Source organism: Tenrec ecaudatus, chromosome 7, assembly GCF_050624435.1.
Source record: "Tenrec ecaudatus isolate mTenEca1 chromosome 7, mTenEca1.hap1, whole genome shotgun sequence".
NCBI lineage: Eukaryota > Metazoa > Chordata > Mammalia > Afrosoricida > Tenrecidae > Tenrec > Tenrec ecaudatus.
In genome coordinates, this window is record NC_134536.1 from 76348436 (window position 1) to 76375131 (window position 26696).

General features: G+C 44.4%; 1 protein-coding gene across 1 annotated transcript; it reads left to right on the forward strand.

The window, feature by feature from the left end:
* Positions 1-10797: 10797 nt before the first annotated feature.
* On the forward strand, positions 10798-25751 carry NDUFAF4 (NADH:ubiquinone oxidoreductase complex assembly factor 4). Its single transcript, XM_075554750.1, has 3 exons — positions 10798-11010; positions 11644-11750; positions 15825-25751. The coding sequence occupies exons 1-3, from the start codon at positions 10875-10877 to the stop codon at positions 16113-16115; spliced, it is 534 nt and encodes a 177-aa protein (XP_075410865.1). The 5' UTR covers positions 10798-10874; the 3' UTR covers positions 16116-25751.
* Positions 25752-26696: the final 945 nt, after the last annotated feature.

Below are 26696 nucleotides of genomic sequence, written 5' to 3' on the forward strand. Positions count from 1 at the left end.
TTCCATGGGCTTGATCTGTGATGTACTCCAACCAGGGACATATATAAACCATAGATATATGAATGGATTTTAAGCTCTCACTTGATTGTAGTCCTACTATGAGAATGATTGATTCTTGTGACATGGCCCTGCTCAGTACTCACCCTCCTGAGGAGATGCCTGAATATATGAGTGCCATAGCAAAGTATGGCAAAAACATCAGATGGTGCCTGTCTATTAGAAAAAGTAGTATTTGAGGTCCTAAAGTCTTGTTTCAAAGAAAGCAACCATCTAAGTGAGGAGTCAGTTAAGTCCACTTGGAAGAAGCACATCAGCCTGTGTGACCCAAGGGAACAGTTCCAGAGCCTAAATTCTACACTCCAGGTTTCTGGGAGATTATGGATGATAGGGGAAGTCAGAATCCATTTGCAGGGTCGCCACGTGGATGGAGCCTCCAGTGAATCCCCACTGACCAGTGTGGGAATGTGAATAGTCTTACTATCACACAGAGAGCATTGTCGGGGGCTTTTAGCAGCTGTGGTTAGGTTGGAACATAACACCTTGTCTTTATATCTCCCTTTTGACCCATTTTGAATTTATTCTGTTCCCCACCCCCCAAAAAACCCACATTTGATTAGGCCATCATCCAGACGTCATATCATTCATTAGTTCAATCCTAAAGAGCAGTGTTGTATAATCTCTACCAGTCAGTTTCAAAACATTTTCTTCTTTCTTGTCCTCCTTAATATCAGTTCCCCATCACTTCCCCTCACCCCAACCCCCTGCCATACACCCCAGGGACCCTTACTCTAGTTCTTGTCTCTTTAGATCCACCCATCCTAAGTTTCATATGCCAAAAGACATCGAAACTACAAAACCTAGAGTCAAGAAGGCTACCAGGTTTTTAAATGTTTGCTGCTTTCTTTCATTTCAGCTGTTTCTGTTCTAGTTGGTCAATGTTGCTGGGCCCTTTTTTTTGTTCCTTTACCTTTGTTTTGTATGTTTTTTCTGTGTAGGGAAGTCGTGATGGATGGATCATCTATGAAGACAGCAACTGGGTTAAGAATTAGCTGGGGCACAAAAGGGGAAAGTTGGGGGGAAAGAGAGAGTCAAGAGCAAGGGGCACAAGAAGGAAGAAAAAGTCCCACAGTGGATTATGGTGAGGATTGCAACACCCTTCTTACTATTAAATTCTACGATATGTTAATTATAGCTCAAAAAAGCTATTAAAATAATGATGAGGATTAAACCCTGACATACACACCTGTACCGATTTAAAACCATGAAATAGCCTCTTGTTCTGTTTGAATTGTTCTGTACACAGGTTCTGTATGTGTGCAATTAATTGTTCTGTAATCCCCCCCTTTTTTTTGCAAAGTTTTCCATAATTGATTAAGATCTAATTTCCATCAAAGGATTAGCAATGGCTCAAGTCAGGTCAATGAGTGTCCCTATTGCCTGGGAACAGAAATCTAGGGCAGAAAACAAATCCAGGGGCAGAAGGCCGTTGTGTTTCAGTCACTGCTTGAGTGCCAGCCCTCCTGCTGCTGGGACCCTGCAGCTGCCCTTGTAAGTTATGTCGCCTCTCTGCCAAAGCCGCTCTTTAGTTGATTCTAGTGGTATCAGCGGGCTGGGGTGGAGTGTGCAGACTGCACCGGGTGACACGGTCAGAGGGTGACACCCAAGTAACTGTAAACTCTGTGTGCAGTGTTTCTACGGAACTGTACTGCTTTTTGTTAAAGGATCCCTCTAGTCAATTACACCAACAAAAATAGTTTTCTTTTTCCCTCCAAAAATAATTTCACTGGGAGTTAATACAGATGTCATAGTGTTCCATAGTTCAATCACATCAAGCAGTATCGTCCAATTTCTACCACAGTTTCAAAACATTCTTTTATTCTTGAACTCCTTGATATCAGCTCCCTTTTACACACCCCCTCACCACTCTACCCCCTAGACCCCCTTATTCTACCTGCTGTCCCTATTGGTTCATCAATCCTGACTTTCATATACTGGACACCAGAAAAACATATAACAAAAATTCAGGAGGGTCACGTCCAATGTCAAAACACATCTGAGATAAACCCAGATATGAACAAACAAAAAAGTATATATAATATGTAGAAAACCAGGTCAGTCTGAAAATGCATCAGAGGGGGGCGGATCAACTGACAAAGTTTTAACCATTGAAGTCGGGTTTATCCGTTTGGTCACCAATAGTCATCTCTCCAATGCACTCTGTTTGGCAACCAGTTTCTTCTCATCCCTTTATTTATTATGGAGAGAGGGAAATCACTGGAGGCTTATTTCCTGTGTCGATCCCACAAACGTATCTTGGGCTTCCACTGTCATCCATAGCTTTCTGCAACCAGAATCTCACAATTTAGGCTCTGTACTTTCCTTAAGCTCAGCTTGTGTCTCTGAGTGTACCTACAAGGCTACGCTACTTCGAGAATTTTCTGTGGTACTCTGGTAACAGCTGCTACTATGACCCAATGATAGCGATGCTTCAAATCACGTGGTTTCACCTGTCGCTAACAGGCACACCCTGTTGTTTTGTTGTTGATGATGCTTTTATAGCCGCTGATCTTGTCACATTTTCTGGTGTTTCAGCTACAATACTGTTTGTTGTTGTGATTAAGGACCTTTGAGTGAGCCCTGCCTTATGTACCACAGACCAGCACGCCACCCCGTCCCGTGCCATCCTCACAAGAATTCTTTTCCATTTGAGTGCATTATTGCTGCCAACTTGTCAGTCCATCTTGTTGAGGGCCTTCCGGGACTGGTCTCTTCAGGCCACCTGTCCAAAGTGCATGAAAGGAAGCCATGCGAGGAGCGCTCTGGCTGCACTTCTTCCTAGACAGATTTGTTTCTTCTTTTAACAATCCATGGTACTTTGAAGATTTACCCAGTGCGATGTGTCCTTTGATCCCTTTGCGCTGTCTCCATGAGCATTGATTGTGGATCCCAGCAAGACAAAATCCTTGACAACTCGAATCTGTTCTCTGTGACGTTATCCAATAGTCCAGATGTGGTAGCTACATAATTTGGTGTCAACTTGAGATTATTAACAGTGAAGGGGTGGGGTTTAGCCTATCGACCAGGTCGCAGCTTGATGACCTCATTTGGAGGCAAGAAGGAGATAAATACATAGCTCACTGGAGACGGGACACACAGACTCTCCCAGATTGACAGTCTTGTTGACAAGCCACCTAGAGTTATACTGATTACAGCCAGAGCCCTGGAGCTGGAGGAGCAAAATGGAGACCCACACCAGCGCTGAGGCACTTCCACCACCACTGGATCCTCAAGACTTACCACCCACTGGCCTGTGGTCTTCCTGCATTCAGTGTCATTGTATGTGCTGGGTGAGTCTGAAGAAGAATTTATAGACTGGTAAGGGACATATGGGCAAATAACAGATTTATGGACTTAACCTGGACTGGGCTGAGATGTTTTCTTAATGTACAATTGCTATTTGATATAAAGGTCTCTCTTACAGACATATCAGTGTCTCTAGATTTGTTTCTCTAGTCTCCCTGGACTAACACACCAGGTATGAGGATTTTTGCTTTCTTTACATTGAGTTGTAATCCACACTGAAGACTACAAGCCTTATTTTCAGTAGCAAGGGCTTCAAGTCCTCTCACTTTTAGCAAGCAAGGTTGTGTCACTTGCCTATTAACGTTTGTTAGGAAGCCTTTTTCCAGTCCCGATGCTGAATTCTTCTCCATCCGATTCAGTTTCTCTGACTGTTTTCTTAGCACACAGATTGAATAAATATAATGATACAGGAAACAGCCCTCATGCACCCATTTCCGGATTTTAAACCATGCAGTATTTCCCTTGTTCCAACTGTCTCCTGGTCCATGTACAGATTCCTCCCGAAGACAAGGAAGTGTCCTGGAATTCTTATTCTTCTCAAGGCTCCCTGTAGTTTGTTATGACCCATGCAGGCACATGCATTTGAGTAGTCAATGAGAATGAAGACCATTTATATTAGTCTTCTATGGCCAGGGTAACAAGCAAACACAAAATCAGCGTTCACTACAACACATTTCCCCACCCCCCTTGTCATTCTGGAGATAATGCACCTGAATAAGTCCCAACGAGTCAAAACCAAGGTGTTGGAAAGTGTGCAGGGAGAGATAGAAACACCTCCTTCGGGAGCATTTAGAGCAACTCTTCCACAGAACATGTCAAAATGGTAGTCTTGACTTCCTCAGGGCCTCATAGCTTGTTCCTTCGACATCTGAGTTTTCAGAACGAAAAAGAAAATGGAAGGGACAGGATCAGGGCCGCAAGATGGAGAGGCTCAAGTTTCTCACTGAAATTTTCGTAGGATCGCCCTTGCTACCCTTGAAAAACGAGCAGGTGAATCTTGTGATGGGACAAAAACTCCTCAGTGTAACTCTTCTGTCCTTTTCCGCAACAATGTGGCTTTCCATCTGCTGAAAGCATCTTCATCATAAGTGCCTGCTATTGTTCAATGTCATTCAAAAAATTTACCAAGATCCCATACCAGGGATCCCCAAATAGTCATCAAAAGACAGTCACTGGCCTTCTGACTTCCCTGCCTAGAATTTAACAGGCCCAGCAGACCCCTTAGACGCCACTGCTTTGATAAGACCTTTTTTGATCGGCTCTTCTGTTTTGAAGGAATCCTAAGAAGACTGAGACAAGTTTATCAGTGAGAAAACTTGTCTATAGTTACCCACTGATTACACAACACGTTTAAACACATTTTGTTTGGAATAAATGTGCACATGTCTGAACTGAAATTCTAGTAACTATGTTGTTGTTGTTTTTTTAAATGTATCCTCATATAGAAGAAATTAGACTGGACATCAATGAGTTGATGACTGTGGATCCTGGGCAGTAGGCACATTGGAGATCATTAGAGTAAACTGCACATGTGATATATTTGAAATTTTCATAACAAGTGAATTTTAAAAGTCTAATACCTTTTAAGTAAAATTTTAAAGTAAAACAACATTACTAAATAGTAAGATTCTCTCTTGCCCGAATAAGCTATTTCTAACAGTAGTCATAATAAAGCCCCTTACCAAGATATAGTGAGGTACATTAATTATCACTAACAAAAAAACAATCTCACCCACTGTTTTCCCTCAGATCACACTGCTACAATCTGTAGCCAGGGTGATAGGCACACGGCAGTTCCTTACACTGAACTGTACATTTGAATGTGTGTGAAAATTTCAGAAGGGATATATTTAGCCTTCTCAGGAATTTTAAGGTCTACTGCACTTGTGGCCAAGGGTTAAGGACTTGCAGGTCAATAAGATGTCACTGGGATAGCCTGAGCTTCTAGCCAATTAAAAGCTCTAAAGGTTACCCACACCTAGGGCATAGTAAGAAGTCGGGGCGCAATTAAAATAAATGACCACATGCCGTGCCCCATCTTTTGATTCCCGAGTCCTACTGTCTAGGGAGCCACCTATTCACCGAGCTCAAGTGGGAGGTATTGCTGAACAGTGTCCCCCATGAACATTTTCTTTCTTTTAAAAAATTTTAATAAATCATGTTATCAGGAGCTCCTATGGCTCTTATAAAAATATATGCATCAATTGTATCAAGCACATGTGTGCATATGTTTCCATCATCATTTCCAAAATTTTTTTTTCTACTTGTGTCCTTGGTATCAACTCCCGTTTTTCCCCTCCCCACCCCACCCAAGAACATTTTCATTCAACAGATGTCCCTAAGAAAAATTGGCAAAATAAACTACCTCCCACTTTGACAATAGCAACCACTTCTTACTGGTCTCTGTTTTCTCTTGTGAATCACTCTGTAGGTTGACGTTACTCATCTTTCTTTTCAGCTTATGATTCTTTAACTTCTCCTCCAGACCCATTCACAGACTGAGAATAGAAAATGAGGACCCAACTCCCGCAGCTGACGGGTGATTCCTTCTCAAACGACACCCTCGGCGGGGTGGGTCGACACAGAGGCTGCAGATGGACTCGGACTGACTGGCGATTTTCAGGATGGCACAGGGCTCAGCAGTGTTTTCTTTTTGTTCTGTTGTTCCTGGGGTACATGAGTTGGGGTGACACGAGACAGGAACAGCAATAACAATGCTTGGGAAGGAGAGTCATTTGTAGAAAGCATTGGTCAGCTATAGGAAGAGAGAGAGAGAGAAAGACAATGAAAATTCCAAGCCAACTGTGTTTACACATGTCCTGTGATCAGTGAATATCTACAGATAAGTCTCCCTCCCCGCTTCTCTCTCTCTCTCAACAGGTAAGTGTGTAGCAGCCACCGAGCAGGCATTTGGACTGAATTGCTGGTTGAAGGGCCTTGTCTATGAGCCCAGCATCTCTCTCAGCACAAACACTGCATCTGCGCACAGCGTGATCAGTTTGGGCTTTTTCTCCCCAAACTAGTCTAGGTTTCATAAACTTAGAGCACAGAGTCGCCATGGACTGGCCAAGCTCGGGACGGCTGTGCATACCCTAAGCTGCCCTCTTAGTGCACTCCAGAAACACCAGACTCACTGCCGCTGGGTAAATGCGACCCAAGGCCGCCCTCTACACAGGACAGAGTACAACTGCCTCTTAGGGTTTCCGAGGGTGCACACCGTCCCTCACCTTTCTCCTCAGGAGAGGCTGGTCATGGTCCACCAGCTGACCTCCAGGTTAGCAACTGAAAACAAATCCCCCTGTGCCCCAGGGCTCAAGGACCTGACGGTGCCTCGGGAGAGTTTTATCAAGTTCCTCCCAGGGAGGTAAGGACAGGAGGAAAACACACTTCTGGAGAACTGGATAGTTGGAAGACCTGCTGATAACAACGAAAAGCTACAGAACAAGCGATCCTAAACCGCAGGTCCAGTGACCCTAGAGACATTAACCCCTCTGCCATGGGGGCTCTGACTCAGAGCTACGCCTTAGGGGTTCAGAAGCTGTTCAGGAGCGGACAGCTCACCTTTCTCCCGAGGAGCTGCTGGTGAGTTAGAATCACAGATTTGGCAGGGCTCCTTAGTGTACTAAAAACATACTCCTGCATGGATCTTTAATCATCGAATGAGGCGTACAAACAGTTCCCATCTTTTCCTCCTTCATTGTCCTCGCTTAACCAGTCATCACATGAAATTGCACATAGAACATGATTGTCCTGCAATTCTTCCCCTATAAAAGCAACTGAAGAAGTGACCACCAGCAACCCCTGCTCCATATCAGCTTTACACATCAATCTGAACGAACACTGTGCCTTCTGCTCTGTGCTTCTAAACCATCCTCACTGCCAATGAGTTGATGGCTAACTTATAGTGACCCTTTAGGGCAGGGTAGAAATGCCCCTGGACATTTCTGAGACAGTTAGGCTTTAAGGAGTAGAAAGCCCTGTCTTTCCCCATGGAGTGGCTGATGGTTTTGAACGGCTGACCTTGTAATTAGCAACCTAACACGTTAGCAACCTTACACATAACCACTATGCCACAAAGCTTCTTTCGGGCCAAATAAGGCCCAAAAGGATTCTGTTTTTGTTCTGAGATGATTCACTTTATACCCAGTGTAATGGCAAAACTGGCCAATCCCCTCATACCAGTCCCATACACTTCAATTGCACGCTCCGCCTCATCTTTCTGTGGGGGTTCCCAGGGCTAGAGACACATGAGCCAAACCAAACCATTTCTCTTCACCCCACTCCCCATCATGTCACTCATTTCAGAGATACTTCGTTCTGAGTAGCATCTTTTTTTTTCTTTTTTTAAAAACAATTTATTAGGGGCTCATACAACTCTTATCACATTCCATACATATACATGCATCAATTGTATAAAGCACATCTGTACATTCTTTGCCCTAATCATTTTCTTTTCTTTCTTTTTTTTTTCCTTTTCTTTTTTTACATTTTATTAGGGACTCATACAACTCTTATCACATTCCATACATATACATACATCAATTGTATAAAGCACATCCATACATTCCCTGCCCCAATATTTCTCAAAGCATTTGCTCTCCACGTAAGCCCTTTGCATCAGGTCCTCTTTTTTTTTTCCCCTCCCTCCCCGCTCCCCCTCCCTCATGTGCCCTTTGTAATTTATACATCGTTATTTTGTCATATCTTGCTCTATCCGGAGTCTCCCTTCCCCCCCTTCTCTGCCGTCCCTCTCCCAGGGAGGAGGTCACATGTGGATCCCTGTAATCAGTTCCCCTTTCCAACCCACTCACCCTACACTCTCCCAGCATCGCCCCACACCCTAGGTCCTGAAGGTATCATCCACCCTGGATTCCCAGTGCCTCCAGCCCTCATATATACCAGTGTACAACCTCTGCCCTATCCAGCCCTGCATGGTAGAATTCGGATCATGGTAGTTGGGGGGAGGAAGCATCCAGGATCTGGGGGAAAGCTGTGCTCTTCATCGGTACTACCTCGCACCCTGACTGATCCATCTCCTCTCCTAAACCCCTCTATGAGGGGATCACCAGTGGCCGACACTTGGGCCTTGGGTCTCCACTCTGCACTTCCCCCTTCATTCAATATGGTTACTCTGTCTTGCGAATCTGGCTCTAACCCTTACTGTAAGCCTCCGGGGAATTCTGAATCCAGACTTTCAGTTAATGGATGTGCTTTGACAGGAAAAGCTGGTACCGGCTCATGGTCTGGTGGTTCCAGTTTCATTGCCACGATGATGTCCGAGGACTGAGTTAATTTTGTTTCTTGTGGGTCATGCCCGCCTTTGTTCTGCCCCCTAAGAGCCTGAGCACCCTGAGGTCAGGAACAGGGAAAGCAGCTCCTTAACTGTTGAGACCAAGCTGTCCCTGGACATGGGAACTCCAGGAATGAAGCCATACCCTCGTCTCCAGAGCCTCAGACACTTGCTGCAACTTCTGTCGAACAGGACATCTTGTGCTGCCAGAAGGATGGTGAACTTTTACGAAAATGACCTTTCCCCTTGGGAAACACGTTCACAGGCAGTGAAAAGAACTATTGTCCCAACTACTGGCAGTGCAAAGGATGGGACAGATGAACATTTCTTGGCACTCCCAGAGATACCAAGGACCATGATTAAAACTTTGAATTACGGACACGCTGAAAGACTCAGACAGGGAACTCTTGGAGCAGCCTGCCACCTTCAGGATAACTTCCAAACTGACGCAGCCAAAGAACACAGAAGACTCAACACTAACTCATCTCAGCAAAACGTTTCCAGATAGTCATCGGAGCTGTGTTCTTTGCAGGGCTCTCATTGCGACTAAACATCATATATAAAGATCACGTTCTTTTTCTTCAAGTAGAATCGCCTCTTTCTTTCATTATTTTATTTCAACTCTTTCCTTGGTTTTGATTTATTTCAAACCGTCTACTTTACTTACTCCACGGAACCCAGGGCACTAAAATAGATCTGGCACCACAGTCTGTGAAAATACTGTGCTCTGGGAGACCTGCTGCTTCCTTCCTGGTCAGTTTCTTGGAGTCTAGAATACTCACAATATTTCTAAAGAACTCTTACATGACATCGTCATGACAGCGGGAGCGAACGAGCCCGTTGTTAGTCACAATACTAGATATATTACATCATTTAAGATTTAGTTCGTTCAAAGCCCAAAAGGTAAGTCTCTCCTCCCTTGCAGTAACATTTATTTTAAGCTTAGTCAGTAAGGATGTCCTGAACCGGAAAGGAGGCTAGCAAAACCATTAAGATATGTCGTCGCCAGACTCGAAGCAGCCTCATTCAGAGGCTTCGGGGGTGGTGGTCTAATAAGGCCAGGCACGTGTGTCATCTGCATTCCCCCTATTGTTAATAAGTCTTCCTCCAATCCCGATGTTGTGCTTGCCATATAGACCAGCTTCTCAAATTACCTGCTCAGCGTCCAGGCCAAACTAGTATAGTATTGTATCCTTACAATCCCAGCACAGACCTTTCCTGATTTTAGACCACCTGTTTCCTTTGTTTTGTTCAAAGGACTGTCTCTTGGTCTATGCAGGGCCTATTTTTATGCCAAGGGCCATTTGGATATTTGTAACATCACTCACAAACCACACAAAATGATCAACTTCAAAATTAGCCTCCTATACTTGGTCAAACATTAACCCATGCCTAATGTACGGCTACTCTTAGTTGAGGTGTGTGGTATTACCTGGTATTGGGGATTTCGCAACGTAAGGCCAAGGATTGGACATTCCCTGCTTGTGATATACAGGTTCCACATGCACTCAATTAAGTGTTCTGGAATCCTCGATGTTTGCAATGTTGTCCATAATTTGTTGTGATCCACACAACGGAATACCTTTGTAGAGTCAATAATAGAGAGAAACATCTTTTTGGATTAAGAAATATCATGTAGTAATTAGTTCTTTTCTACTGGCCTCGCGTCTTGGCGACATTGACCTGTGAAACAACTTCAAGGCCTGTTTCCCTAAACTCAAACACAAACTCACTGCCTTACAGTCACAGGGTAGAAGTGCCTCTGTGGGTTTCCGAGCAGAAAGCCTTCTTTCTCCCACAGGTATTTCCCGAAGGCTTTCGTTTTCAACGTCGATTGCAGTATGGAATCACGTGAGGGAGCTTTTGAAGGCTGCTCATACTTGACTCTGCCGATTAAGTCCGAAGGCCCAGGTGGGGCTGGAAATGGAATCGGTAAGGGTCCCGGGTGATTCCAGGAAGCCTTAGGAGGTGCGATTGCGCGCTCCTGCACCTGGGAAGCAGTCCCTGGTGCGAGGAAGCCCAAGGCGCTCCTTCGGGTTGCGGACTGGACGTGTGGCCTCCCAACCACGAGGGGGCAACAGACGCGCATGTAGCGCGGCCTCCGAGCGCGCTCTCCCGCCAGCCCCGGCCGGCGCATGCTCCGTGCGTCCCGGGCCTGCCGGCCGGACGCTGGCGTTTCCCCACGTGCCGCGGGAGCCTGAGGACACCATGCTCTGCGGACATGGGCGGCTCTGTGACTCGCGCCATCAGGAACTTCAATGTCGAGAACCGAGCGGAGCGCGAGATCAGCAGGCTGAAACCCTCGCTCGCTCCCAAGCATCCCTCCACCAAGAGCCTGCTCCGAGAGGAGAAGAGCCGTGAGTGGGGCGGTTCCGCGCGTGGGCCCGGCCGGTGACCGCTGGAAGCCCGGGGGGCCGCGGCTCGCTCTCCGGGCGAGGGGCGCGGGCGCCGGGCGGGGCGGAGCCTTCCACGGCCGCTGACTTTGAGTGTGTCCCTGGGCGCCCGCGCTGGCGGCGTGCCTTCTCCCAGCCTGGTGACCGCCGTGCGCGGCTTTCTCCCCAACCTTCCGGGAGGTGTAGAGTCCAGCACCCTTGGCGTGGTGGTGGCGCGTTGGGCTGCGAACTGCAAGGTGGGCAGTTCAAAAGCAGCCGCCCCTCGGGAGGGAGACAGGCTTTCTACTCGCCTAGTCTCGGAAGCCCACAGGGACAGCTTAGCTCTGCCCTGTGAGATCGCTAGTCGGGATCGACTCCGTGGCGATGGGTGAGTTTTTGCGAGCAGGGAACCAGAGGAGATCTGCTGTCGTCATTTTGCCCAGAGGCCTTCACTAAAGGAAGGAGGCTGAGCCTGACCTACTACTCTGATTTACCCATAAAATCCGTACTTTGAAAGCAGTTTATGTTTTAAAAGAATTTAAAACTGGATGCCTCGTGTTGTGTTTAGGACCTTAAAGGAACCTTGAAGGTATTTAATGTGTTTTTCCCCCTCCTTAGGCCATGCAGAAATTAAGGGAGAAATTGCTAGAAAAGACGACAAGCTTCTTTCATTATTAAAAAGTGTTTATGTTGATTCCAAAGATCCTGTGTCTTCTTCTATTCAGGTAATGTATGTTTTAATCGAATAAGTAAGCACCTTAACCTTGATGGGTTCTATCTTGGAAAATGATTCATTGCTTGATCTCTGCCCTCTGGCTATGCTGTCTGTGATTAAGAGACCTGTGATTCGCAAGTGCGAACCGGAAGGTGAGCGCTCCGGGTGGAAAAATGCCAGCTTAATTTTGATATGAGAACCGCATTGGCAAGGGGGCTTGGCTCAATGGACATTTTCAGAACTTTTCAAAGACCTGTAAAGGTATTGACTGAATACTGTATCAAGTTCGGATTTTGTGTGATTTGTTAAGGCAGTTCCAGTGTTTTCATTTGAGTGAGAAAAAGAATACTTCCTAACTTGTGGATTGAAGTGCTTTCTAATTCAGCTACTCCATTAGCATGTTTTAAGGACATAATCCACATAGACTATATAAATATAAAATCTATTGGGGATGGGGATCTACCCATATGTAAGTCCTGAGCAGAATAACATGAGCAAAACAGACCTCATCCTTGCCCTCATGGTGCTTATATTGTTGTGAGAGGCGCAGACAGTAAACAGATGAGGAGTTGATAAGTGTGTAATTCATGACGCATCTGTGAAGAAGAATAGGCATTTTATAGAGTTTCTAAGGCTGTACATTTTTACAGGAGCAAATAGCTTCATCTCTCCACCCCCTGCCGTGAGAGTTTACCAGAGGTGCCTACAGTACATTGGATGATCAGGGATGGTTTCTGAAGAAGTGGCATTTAAATGTGGACCTACAGGATGAGATGGAATTAAACAGATGAGTTCGTGTGAGCAGGAGGGTTCTAACGAGGCTGGTAGTTTTGAACTGCTGACCTTCAATACTTAGGAGCAAGTGGGAGAGAGGTAGTATCAGGAGCTCTCATAGGGCAGTGGTTGTGCCTTGGGTTACTATTAGATCAGCAGTTCAAAACCACTAGCCACTCCATGGGAGAAACAGGGCTTTCTATTTCAGTAGAGCTATAGTCTTAAAGCCTCACAAGAGTAACTCTGTCCCGTACTGCAGGGTCACTATGCATCAGAATCACTCAGGAGCAGTGAGTTTGACTACTTGTTTGTTTGGGAGAGGCTGGTAGGATCAGATCCTAGAGGTCCTTGTTTGCCTTGATAAAGTTTTTACCTGAGGAAAATGGAAAGTTGTTGAAGAATGTAATGCTGAACAGTGGCATTGCATTTGCTTCATAATAGACGATTATAATCCAGTCATGGAAGACCAGTGAGAAGGAGACTTGCAATAATTTCTCTTAAAGAGATGTGGCTGAGGCTAACATGACAAGAAGAGCAGTGAATGGCTTGAGATAAACGTAACTGACAGAAGTAATAGGATTTGGTAATGAAATAGAAGAAAAGAGGGTAGTGTCCGATGTGCCCTAGTTTGGGGCAAGGAACATGGTAGTGTCAGTCACTGGTTGAGAATATAAGAGTAGGACTGGCTTTCCAAAGGGAAGGGACACATTCTGTTTTAGACACGGCCCTATGGGGTAGGTGTTGGGCTGCTAACTGCAAAGTCATCTGATCAAAACCAGCATTTGCTCTGTGGGAGAAAGATGAAGCTGTGCGCTCCTATAAACAGTCCTGGACACCTTTTATAAAGGCTCTTATGAATTGGAATTGGCTCCGTAGTGGTTGGCTTAGTTGTTGTTTCATTGGTAGATCACACAAGGAGACGTCAAAAAGATCTTGGGGAAAGGGAATTAAAAGGAAAATAAAACAAAGACTTTACTCTCAACCTAAGCTCTATTAATCTATTAAGTTCAAGACACTTTTATAGACAATACAAGCCATTAGCCTATCTAAAAAACTGAGGACCCTGGACATTGAATCATGTCATCAAACCTTTTTAACTTAATGACTGGAGGAAAGTGGTCCCTTCTTAGGATTTAAAAAAAAAAATGTTGGTAAACAAAAAGAAGTGGAAACAAACCAAATCTGAACTGTAATGTCAATCCCTAATGACTTCCCATTGAAGCTCACAAAATCGCCCTTGTTTGATGAGAAAAATAAGCAAGAATATTGTCCTAGAGGAAGACTCTGATAGGACGTCCCTTGACGTTCTGATTTTATGCAGCAGCTTTGGCTAACTCTTAACACTCTCCTGATAGGCCGATGGACCATTCCCTGGCCCTCTAGGAATGCCTTGAGCACCCCAGATACTGCTCCCATGACCTCTGCCCTCGCCGGCGCTCCGACTTTGAACCACTTCTGCGCCTTAGTAGCCACGGTTTTGTCTTCAGGAAGTCGCAGTAAAACCACGTTTCATATGCTGCGGTTCTTCCAAGAAATGCTTTAGGGTCATGATCCCACTTGAGTAAAATTTCCATAGAAAGTTCTGTTCTTGTCGGCGTCTGCTCTGGGTGCAGCAGTTCAGGCAGCAATTGAGGTGGGATGTTTGTTCAACATTGATTTTTTTTTTTAGTCAAAATGTGAGCTGAACCACTTTTGCAGTGTATGGCGTGGCTCTTTTTTCTACTGTTAATCATAGGTCGTGAACAGGATTAACTTTTCCCTCTAAAGTTCATATGGATGGTCTGCTGCTGTGGGCTTCATCGTCAATATTTTCTCATGACTCCGTAAAATGTATGATTCATTTGTTAAAAAGAACCCTGCTGACTGACTTGGGCGTTGTTCCCATAACCTTTTTGTAGAGCAAGTTACTTCACTGTTATTCTCCTTTAAGTTTCCCCCTGAATTTGATGATAACTCTTCAATTTGAGTCGAACTCTTGTTTTGGATAGGGATTCTTTTCAAACCGATGCCTATGCTTCTTAGTGCCCCTGTGAGACCCCCTCCAGACGTATTGTGACAATGGAGTCCAAGTTTATGTTGGTGCCAGGAAAAACATTTTAATCCATGCCTAACTTTTTCACTATACTTTTTTTCATGGACTTTTTGAAGACCCCATGTACATGGGAGATGCCCATTAGGTGATGGGAATTAGGGTCTGGAAGTCTGGAGAAAGGTGTTGGTCTGAGATCACATATTTGCAAGTGATGAACATAAGATTGTGGTCTAAGCTAAGGGAGGGGGAGGGGCCTGAGCCTGAGGAATACGTCGTTTGGGGAGCAGCAGCAGGAAAGAGGTTCTCAAAGAAAACCAGAAAGGAACCATTGGAGGGCAATGGGACTCAGAAGAGGACGGACATGGAGAGGAAGATGGTCACAGGGCTTTAGGCGTGGTGTTAGCTGCTGTAACGGTGATGTGCTAGATGCCGTCAGGTCAGGCCGGCCCTGTGTACAACGCGACATCGCCTGGACCTGCACCATCCTCACCGTTGTGTTTTGCTTGAGCCAATTATTCTAGTGAATTCGGGAACTGCCCTTTGGGTTTAACTCGTAGAAGATCGTTAGAGATGGCAAAGGTCATTCGTTATCTTTTAAATCACAACTAAAATGAAAATAGTCCTAAAGGTGTTTGGGGGTTTTGAAAATATTTTTAAAAGGTAGCAGCTACGGCATTTTACTAGTTTGAACAGAAAGCAGCAACAGACAAGATACAGTTGGAATGAAAAAGAATGATTGGCATCGCGAGATAACGGGACGGAGGACAGATGCGGGGGCCAGTGAGGATGGGTAGGCACCCATTGTTCACACTACTACTTTGTGGCATTGGGGCTGTTTATTTCCTGTGAAGAAGGAGTCAGGTTCAACACAATTATTTAAATTAATTCAAGAATTTTAGGGGACACTCAGCAAAATGTTACTGATAAAACTGTTAGGGCAGAATCAGAATCCTGTGCTTTTAAAGCAGGTGTGATTTTTAGGTCTAATTCTCTTTCTCTTTTGTTCTAATACACACAAAATAGTCTGGTCATTGAATGGCACATGATCAAATATTGTTTTCTAGAACTAACTAAATGTATTAATGATGGCGTAAGGGTAGATGAATCTATGGCACAGGTGTCTTCGAAATAGGACTCATCATGATGAGAAAATATGGTTAAGGGAGGTATGTATATATGATATGTATGGATATATAAAGTATATATAATTAGTTCAAGGGTGGTAATAGCCGTACTAGAAGGAGGGTTTGTTTCTCATCTGTTTTCTTTGCTCACTAGGTGAAAGATGGTAGAATGCATCAAGAACCCAAGGAGTTCCGATTGCCAAAAGGCCCTCATCCCTTTGATACCTTGCATCTTGTGAACATTCCTAAGGGCAAAGTGTCCATTGTGGAGGCACTGACGCTTCTCAACAACCACAAACTCCATCCAGACACGTGGACTGCTGAGAAAGTAGCACAAGAATACCACCTAGACCTGAAGGATGTAAATTCCCTTCTCAGGTACTTTGCTACTTTCGAAGTGAAAGTCTTTCATCCTAAAGACAAGAAGGCCTTACCCCCGGAATGAAGAAAATCATGAAGTTACTCTTCCTGTCTACCCTCCATCCCCTTTCCTACTTATTTCCACATTTTTAGCATATTAATTTATATGAAAGGCTGAACATTTAAAAGTCTCCTGAGAGCGCACTATTTATTCATTTCTGCTAACTTTTTAAGATTTCTGGGAGAATGTGTTCTTTGTTCTTTTGACTTTTATTTGATTTAAGTACATGATTGTATATGCCAGCATGACAATCAATGTAATATCCATAAATTATAAGAAATGTGTTATCTTGGACACATAGCTTTTAATTTGGTCATTGTCTCTTGGGTGTCTTGAATCCCTCAAAATCTCACTGTAGTTTAGGTGGCTAGTGAAAGTAGAGAGACTTGACGGACTGGTAAGTCCTTTCTTTTTTTAAATTGTTTTGTTGGGTGCTCTTACAGCTCTTTTAACAATGCAATACATCCATTGTGTTAAGCAGGACCTTTCTAGAGAAAAGTATATCTAATTAATTGTAAGTTAGAATAATAGTATTTTCCAAATTAAGGCAGTTGGGATAACAATGGAAAAAGGTTTTATAACTACAAAAATACACAGACGGTTTCCTTTGATATTAGCATTAAGCATGGAATAACAGTCTTCAAAATTAGAAAAAATAAAAAGCAAAAATTTATATGTTGGTCCTTGAGTGGTGCTTGGCTACTTACTGCTCGGAAGGTTGGCAGTGTGCATTAACTGCAGCTCCGTAGAAGAAGGCTTGATCTGCTACAGCTGGAAGGTGAGCTTCGGGAGATGTTAGCAGAGCTCTGCGCTGACACAGGGGTCGTGCATTGGAACCTACCGTGAGTGTTAGTCTGGGGTGACTAGAGAAGCAAATTCATAGACACTTGCACATAAGAAAGAGCTTTGCATTAAAAGTAACTGTATTTTAAGAAAATAGCCCAGTCTAGATCAAGTCTGTTAATCTGTATTAGCCCATATGTTTGATACCAGTCTGTAAATTCCTCTTCAGACTCATGTAACACATACAATGATGCAGAATGCAGGAAGATCGCGGGCCACTGGGTAGAAAGTCTTATGGATCCAGTGGCAGTGGAAGCTTCTCAGTGCTGGTGTGGGTCTCCATGTGGCTCCTTCAGCTCCAGAGCTCTGGCTGCATTAGTGTCACCCCATGTGGCTTGTCAACAGAAATGTCTCCCAGGGAGAGTGGGTATCTAGCCTCCAGTGCTATTTATCTCCATTGAGCTTCCAAATGTGGTCAGTAAGCTGCTAGCTCATTGGCATACTAGACCCCACCGCTTTGCAAGTTGACAAGAAGTTATGTAACTGCCACATGCGTTGGAACTTAGTAGTCACTACTGTGACATGAATCCTGGAGGCCACGTGATGAAGTGGCAGGTAACATGAAGGTTGGCAGTTCGAGCCCACCAGCTACTTAGTCAAAGAAAGATGTGGCGACTTGCTTCCATCGTGATTCCAGCTTTGGAAAGCCTATGGGGAGGGTCGCTGTGAGTTGGAATTGACTCGGGAGCAGTAAGTTTGGGATTTGGGCTTTCCCAAAAGAAATGAGTAAGTCTGGGAACTGTCTGTAAAATTGTATATTTAGTGACAAATAGAAAATTATAAAGAGGTTCCAACGAAGAACCATGGTAAAAGAATGTTGAAATGCATGTGTAGTTTCAGTGCTAACTAGGAAGAGTAGAAGCATAAAATGTGATCATTTGAAGGGACCTGGGAAGGAAGGTGCTGGTCCACCCATTGAACAATTGCGAGCAATTTCATACTGTACCAGGATCTTGATCTTCGATATTGTGCTGTTAGCTCTGCTATACTACCTGTAGGGTCTTGAGTAGATCATGGAACCTCTCAAGATTTAATTTCCTCTCCAAGGTGGAATCCCCTAAATCTAAAGGGGACGGTTTTAACTAAACGGGAACTATTTATTGCAGTTGAAGAAAAGGGCCTGAGAAAAGAGAGCAGACCTAATTAAGATGGTTAGTTTATAGCGTAGCTGGGTTCAGAATGTATGTTCTCCAAATATTGCGCACCATTTATTTCTGCTGACAAGATTTCTGAAAGGATGTGGGTTTTTTAAAAAACATTGATTTAAGTATATGATTGTGTGTGTTAGCATGACAATCAGTGTAATATCCATAAATTGTAAGAAATATGTTGTTTTAGACACACATGTTGACTCTGTCTCAATGACCCTGTGTGACAGGGTGAAACTGCCCTTGTGGATTTCTGAGTTTAACATCCAGGAGTGGAAAGCCTCACCTTTCTCCCTGGAGCAGATGGTAGATTAGAACTGCAGACCTTATGGGCACTACCATGGAGATGGTGCAGAGTGGACAACAATTTTTGTTTTTTGAAAAAAAATAAAAACTCCGTTTTATTGGCCTATGAGCCACATAGCACACAGTGCAGCCCTTTCCCCCATTGTGTATGGGGCCAACTTGATGGCAGCTGTCACCGCACCGCATAGACGCGGAAAACAGGATGGTCCTGAATTGATCGTGGGGTGTTCCTGTTGTACCTGAAAGAAACATAAAAGTACCAGAGGTGACCAGAAGAAATACTGGGTTTTGTAAAAGTTCAGCTTGTTAGTGTCTCAGAAGAGATCCTGGCCTTTTTGGTTTATCTCAGTGAGTTGGAATTGGCCCCATGGCTGCTGTTTTTTCTAGTTGGTTCCGGCTGTAGTCTCGTGAGAATAGGGCTGCTTTGGTGTGTTAAAGATGCCAGGGGTAAAGCGTTTCAGCCCATTACGTTTGAGGGAAAGTGTAGGTTAGCCAATTGAGCGAACTCCAATGGCGGAAAAGATGGATGCCAAGTGGATGTTGCCAAGGAACACAGAAGAGCGCTCGAGAAGCTGAATGAGGGATTTTCCCCCAGTGGACCGAGAATGCCGTCAGTGAGCTCCCTGATTCCAGCCGCCTAGCCCTGTATGAGCAGAAATGCTGCCAAGACTATCCATGTACATTTATGTTACAACCAGAAACTAAAGCATGTTTTCAAGTACAGTTTAATGTGAATAGATCATGTCTAGTTTATATTTGCTTTGAACAGCAAGAAAGCAACGCAAATTGGCATTTTCAAATTCATGTAAATGTTTTTATCAGGTAAAAGTTAACATTTGTAAGCATTGGCCTGCTAGCCACAGGGTCAGCAGTTCTAATCTACCACTTGCTCTAAGGGAGAAAGATGAGGCTTTCTGCTCCTGAAGAGATTTACAGCCCCAGAAACCCAAAAGGGCAGTTATCTGTCCTGGAGGGCTGCCGTGGGTTGAAGTGGACTTGCTGGCAAGGAGTGTGTTTGGTGAGTACTACCGTTTCTGCACCATCATACCTGTGCAGCCGGCAAGGCTGTCCAGTCCTGCACCATCCCCATCATGAGGTACAGATTGGACCCTCGTGATTTATATGGTTTTCATTGGCCAAATTTCAGCAATTGATTGCCAGGCCTGCCTTCTCCGCCTTGAGGTACTGCTGCATGCTCTTCGACGTGACAGCATGCACTCCTACTGACACAGGCTTGGAGGCTGTGCCTGAGGTGCGTTGACTGGTAATCACACCGGTCTCACACTGTAGCACAGACTCACTGCCATTGAGTTGCTTCCGGCTTATAGAGACCCTGAGAGACAGTAGAACTGCCCCTGGGGGGTTTTCAGAAATTTTTTATGGACACCTCATCTTTCTCTAGCAGAGCAGCTGGTGGTTTCAAATGGTTGACCTTGTGGCAGCCAAGGGCATATGCAGCTATGGGCATAACCACTATGCCACCAGACCTAGTTTCAGCTGTTCAAAATTACCAGACACTTGGCAGGAGAGAGAAGTCGCTGAAATCCAAAAGCAGCACCTCTACCCTGTCCTGAAGGGTCGCCATGAGCCACTATTGACTATGGCAGTAAGCGGAGGAACAGACAGTAGGCTGCCGCCGGGAAGCTTGAGCTCCACTTTGTTGCCTGTCCACAGGATTATGAGTCATGAGTTGTCTTGGAAGATGGCTTGGGACATATGAGAACCCCCTGTGTAGCTCTGGAAATGTAGACTCGCCCTCCCTGCCGTGGCACACTCTGGTTAAAGTTGGGAGACTCGTATGCACCTGTAATACACACTGGGTTACAGCCACTGTAATAGCCATGGCAAGGGTACAGGTTCTGAGAGTTCACTGAAGGAGCTCACCGCACCTTTGATGATTCTTTACTGCCCAGAAAACTTCACCCTCAGGACCTTCTCCCATAGACATGCTGGGCTTGCCTATGTATCTACCGTACCACTAGAGGGCGTAGTACAACAGTATAATTTCTTGTGTGGTATTTTAATGCTAGGAATGCATTTGGTTTTCTTGGGAGTACTAGAAAAATACATATTTTTGTACATAAGCAGCCCTAGTAAAATCTGGAGCTGTGGGGTATTCATCTGCTCACAAAGCAGAGAGAGGGTCTATAAAATTGTGTAGAAATTGTGCAAAACCAGCTTTTAAATTCCCGTTTGTGGCCTCTCTTCAGTGAGACATCTGCATTCTAGTGAGACATCGCATACCTGAGACAGCACTGGCTAATCCACAGGGAGTGCCGGCTCTGTTTTCTGGAGCCCCTCACACTGAGACTGCTTCCCCAGGGGGAGTGGAGATTGGAAAAGTAAGGCTAGGTGGGTTACGTCACCCACATTCTTGCGTAAGAACAAAAGCTAAATGATCTTAACAATATGAACAATGAGTATCATAGTCCTGTTTACTGAAAGTGGCATCAGTAGGACAAAGGAAGAATAGTAATTCTATTAGACAAATGTTCCAAACGGTTCTGGATCATGTGTTAGGGGAAGAGTAGATGGTGATATGGGTTAAGCAAGCTATAGCAACTGACTGGTAGAAAGAGCCGAGGAGCTGGTAACGATGAGTGGCTTCGTGGGAACGTGCGAAGGGCGCAGTCGGAGGGAAGCAGGAGCTGGTAGCCGTGAGCACGTGAAGGAAGAGAATGTTCTGGAGGTGAATGTGGTCCGTGTACAGTTTTTGTTACAACGATTGAAGTGCATGATGTGTGAATTGTTATGTCAGTGAAACTTTAAAAAGGAAAACGAAAAATGATGCATGGTAAGGGGAAACAGGATGAAGAGAGATTATCTCAGTCTTCGTAGATAAAAGTACCTGATTAAGCCTTGACCTCAACTTCCTTATTTAAAATCAAGATGAATCATTATTATCAAATGGCTTTATCTCCTTCTTCACTCACCGTGTCAGTATTAGTTGCTCACCATCCATCCATGGGCAGTGAGAATGGATAACCTTACAAGGCCTGGCTGTTGGAGCCCACCCTGAGTCCCCTTAGAAGAAAGGTTGTGCAAACATCTGGGGAGACCATGAGTTGGAAGGAACTCAATAGCAACTGGTGCTTACATATACCTAGGACAATTTTAAGGTGCTCTGATGGTGTAAGGGTTACACATTGGGCTGTTAACCACAAGATCGGCAATTGAAAACCACCAGCTGCTTCACCAGAGAAAGATGGGGCTTTCTACTCCTGTAATGAGTTAGCAAAAAACTGCCATCAAGTCACTTCTACCTCAGAGCTACAGGACAGAGTAGACACCTGTGTGCTTCCAACACTAACTCTATGGGTGTAGAAAGCCTCATTTCTCTCCTTTGGAGTGGCTGGTGGTTTTAAACTACAAACCTTGGGGTTAGAGGCCCAACTCATAACCACTACACCACCAGGGCACCTCTGTAAAGAGTTGCCATCTCAGAAGCCCACAGGGAAGTTCTACCCTATAGAATCACTGAATTGGAATTGACTCAATGGCTGAATTTGAGTACTATTTTAGGGGCAGGGAGCATGTCAATGAGCATGCTGATGTCCTTGGTCTCATTGCATCTATAGTACCTTTTAAATTAATTTATATCCTAAGACACTTTAGATCTGGCCACCCAAATCACAAAATACAACCCTCGTAGCCTCTACCATTGACCACCTGAGAATGACTCCTTTTCCAGAGGGCATTGCTTGGTCCACAGCTAATATTTGTGCACAGATAGGCCCTCCTCCATATTAGTTCAATGCCCAATGCCTTAGGCTGGGTTCTCTAGATAAGGAAAACTAGTGACACTTGATATAGATAATATATAATCACGAAAATGACTCACAGTTGTTAAAACAGACAAGCAGATTCTAAGTCTGTGGTTCTGATGCTAAGCTTCGACTTGAATAGCTTCAGGGGTTGATGGACCTCAAGTCATCAGGGAGACCACTGGTTGGTGCCTATAGAGGCAGGTCAGTCCAAGATCAGCAGATCAGGCTTGTGACTAGAGATGAATGAGTCCAAGGTCAGCAACTCAGATGGCAGGCTGCCAGTGGCTCCTTGGACTGGCAGGTAATATGGCTCCAAAGAACTTGAGGTTGATGAGAATGCAGGATTCAGACCTACTGAAAAAATAAGTGAGCTTTCCCATAGCGACCACTTATATACGAAGTAAGTCACATTTCAAGGAAACGTCCATTCAATTTTATCAGGGATGTGACCTAAGTAAGGGGGTTATATTCCAGCATAATCTTGCAACTGATTGGCTGTTCACAGCAGATACCATTATGCTGTATTTGGTCACATCGTGGGGGATTACTAGACTTCACATGCTGAACCATTGAGAATCCTGACCCAGCCAAGTTGACATAAAAGCTTAACGATCCCAATTACTGATCTTCGTTTTAAGGAGTGCTGGTGGTGTAGTGGCTATTAGTTTGGCTGGTGCTAACAGCAAAGACAGCAGCGGAAGCCACCAGCCACTCCGTGGGAGAAAGGCGGGGCTTCCTGCTCCTGTAAAGCTTACAACCTTGAAAACCCGTGCGACCTGCACTGCTCTGTCCTGTGAGTCAGAATGGAGTCAATGGCAGTGAGTGGAACATCCATAGCTGCAAATACAGGGAGCCATTGAGTAAACAGTAATTTCTCAAATAAGCGTCAGGGTATTTGCCATTACCCAAAGGATAATTACTGAGTTTAATGGATCTGTGTTTGGTAAAGGAGCCCTGGTGGCACAGTGATGAAAGGTCCCAGCTACCAAGCAAAAGGGGAGTGAGCCCTGGGCTGTGGGGGGCTTTAGTCCTTTCTGGGGGGATGGTGATGTGCACTCTGCTACTTTGCAGATGACTGCCTGCCTCCAACGCCGGCTTGGTATGTTTGGGAAAATCCCAATTATGGCTAATAGCACTTGAGCAAGTTGCCTTTTTTTTTTTTTTGGTGAGGGGAGGCTTTGTAGCACTTCTACAGGGGACACATCATAACCAAGATTTTCTTTCGCTGTCTTTCTGTATTTCAAGGTAAACACCATATCAATCATGCAATAATTTAACTGAACTGTATAATAAGGGTTCCTAGTTTTATTTCGCAATTAACTATGATTTCCCCTCATTTTTCCAAAGGTGCATTTGTGTGTAACATTTGTATTCTATTTTTGTGTGAGTTAGCCTTTTTCCTCCCAATATATGGTATATATTTATGTAAACAGTATGTGTGTAATAAACAAATGTTACCTTTTAATTGCCCAAGCAAGAAACCACACAAATGCGCCCCTAATTGTTTATATATTCAGATTCTTATTAGCACAGGGAAACCTTTACATTGTATATTCAACTCATATTACCCTTCTGGGTCTTCAACACTTTGGTCACTGTGCGTGCATTGCTCAGTCATCCCGATTAGCCTTCCTGCTGCCGGTGCTGCTCCGAGAGTGTGAGTAGGTGACAGAGAAGGAGTGGAAAAGCACTAGACCCTGGCCTCTAAAGCAGCTGTGATGTAGCCACAGTTAAGACTTGGCTACAAACTGGCATTTGACCCACAGGCCATCTCCACAGGAGAAAGACCATAAGCTCTCTTCTCATAAAGATCACAGCCCAGAAAGCCCCACGAAGCCATTGTGTGCTGTCACACAGAGCCATGAAGATCTGAAACCTATTTTATGGCACCACCAGCCACATTATCTATCCAAGCCTTCTCTGGGATAGCAGCTACTCAGGTTAACAGGCAGTATGATATTTCAATGCAGCTGCTGGAGGAAAAGAAGGGAGGAGGGGCGGAAAGAAAAAAGGAAGGAAAACAGGAAGGAGGGAAGGGGAGAAAACGTTATTGCCTAACACACTCCCAAGAAATACACATCTTCAAAGTAGAAGAGGACTTTTTCCCTCCTTGGTTATTTTTTTGTTATATTTTTCTCTTTTTTTGTTACTGGCTCTGATATTTCTGGTAGAATACCAAAAGTTAAGATTGAAAATGGATCATATTTAAGAGGTCCTAACACCTCAAAACAACATGCTTAATGAGACCTTTAATTATTTAGGTCATCACGTTCTATTTTTAAGAAACCCACTTCTAGGTTGGTTACATTTGTGACCCAAATCTCAACATACATATGGACTTAATAGCTTTAAAAAAAAGTAGCTTTAAAACATTGCATTCAAGCCAAAAAAAAAAAAAAAGGCTAAATAACCTATTTAAAGAAGTTGGCTTTTTAAATCATTTCTTTGGGTCAGTATTATTTACCTACCTATCCATTGACCACATATTTATTTGACCTGCCAGCCACTCTTCTAGATGCTTGGGCTTCAAGATCTGGAGAGTCCAGTGTCTCAGAACTAGTTGCTGTTCAAATGATCCAAGGGAACAAATCTGCCACTGGTGGCTGCAGGGTGAGCAAGGGGACGCTGGCCAGGACACTCAGAGAAGGCCTTGTGCTGACCAGAACTGGAGGAAGTAAGGGGATGAGCCATGTGGATATCAAAGGGAAGCACTTTCCAGCCAGAGGACTCAGGAAGTGCAAAGACCTATTGAACTGCAGCAGCAACATATTTCACTTACGTGAGTTTAATGGATCAGAGTAAGAACTGGTGAGTGGTAAGTGCTGAGGTTGAAAACATTTGTTAGGGAAGGTGGTGGGAAGATGGTATAGGGTAACAGAATCTTTTTCTTTAGTGTAATTCTTGGCATATCATTCACAGATCATACAATTTAATACTTCAGTCATATTCAGAGTTGTGCAGTCATCGCCACAATCCATGTCAGACCATTTCTTCTTTGTCGCCCTCAATGATTTAGCTCCCCGTTCTTCACCAACCTCCCTACCATGCCCTAGGCAATTATTAATCCAGCTTCTATAGATATGCCTCTCCATGGTTTCTTACACAGAAAACCAGACAAGATCAAAACAAGAAACAATTCAAGAGGAATTGAGAAATCATCCTAAAAAAGAATATTTCCATATCAATCTAGAAATATGTTGTCTGTGATAGGATATTACCTATAAGCCTAGAAAGAAATGGCCATCGAGTCAGCGGGCTCCTGTGGGTGTTAGAAACTAACTGTTTACAGGAATAGAAAGCCCAGTCTTTCTCCCTCAGAGCTGCTGATGGTTTCAAACTGCCAACCATGCAGATCACAGCCTAGTGCATAGCCACTATGCCACCAGCGCTCCTTACACCTATAAAGAAGTACAGGTAACACAACTGTTATTCAAAGATATGCACCAACCTCTAAAGTTGTTATTGTTGGGTTGGCTAGACCAGAGCATGTACATGGGTACAGATAAGAGCTGGAAACACAGGGACTACAGGACAGATAACTCCTCAGGACCAATATTGAGAGTAGCTATACCAGGAGGGGAAGGGGAAGGTAGGGGGAGAAAGGGGAAACCAATCCAATGACCTACCTTTAACCCCCTACCAGGGGGATGGACAAAAGATAAGGGAGTAAAGGGAGACACCAGACAGTGCAAGACATGAAATAAAAATAAAAGTTTATAAACTATCAAGGGTTCTTGAGGGAGGGATGGGGAAGGAGAGGGGAAATGAGCAGATAACAAAGACTCAAGTAGGAAGAAAATATTTTGAAAGTGATGATGGCAACAAATGTACAAATATGCTGACACAATAGATGGATGTATGGATTGTGATAAGAGTCGTATGAGTTCCCAATGAAATGATTTATAAAGAAAAAAAAGATCATTATCTGAGGGGCCGGCCCCAATCCGAACTATTACATGAATACCTGCCCTTCCCCCCCGAAAAATTTATTTCAAAGGACAGCATTGAATCTGCAGCTCCAGGAGAGAGACATATCTGATTGGAGCACATGGGAGCAGATGAAGGGGGGTGAGGAGAGAGTGGAGCACATCCTGGCCTACCAGGCCGTGAGGATGATGTTCCCAATTAGAGCAGCCAGTCCACACAGAGGACCACATGACCGGCCCACTATGAGACATGACATCCCTCACTGACCCATAGCCCCACAGGGGACAACACCGGAGACACAGTGTGGGAATTGTACCCGATCTGATCCCACCACACTGAGGCAAAACACTAAGGGGGTGCAACAAAACAGCAAGGGAATGGAGCAGCGAAGTCCCCAGGGAATGTTGAAGGTGCACTTTGGGGCCCGGGCAGATTGGACTGTAAAACACTCCTAAAGGCCAACAAACAGTCCTTGAACTAACTACAAGATTTCTTTCTTGTGGTGTTTTGGTGTGTTTTTTTTTTTTGTCATTGGTTTGTTGTTTTGTTTTATATTGTTGCTTGGTTTTGCTCTGTCTTGCTTTTGCGTATGTTACTATCTCCACAGGTCTGTC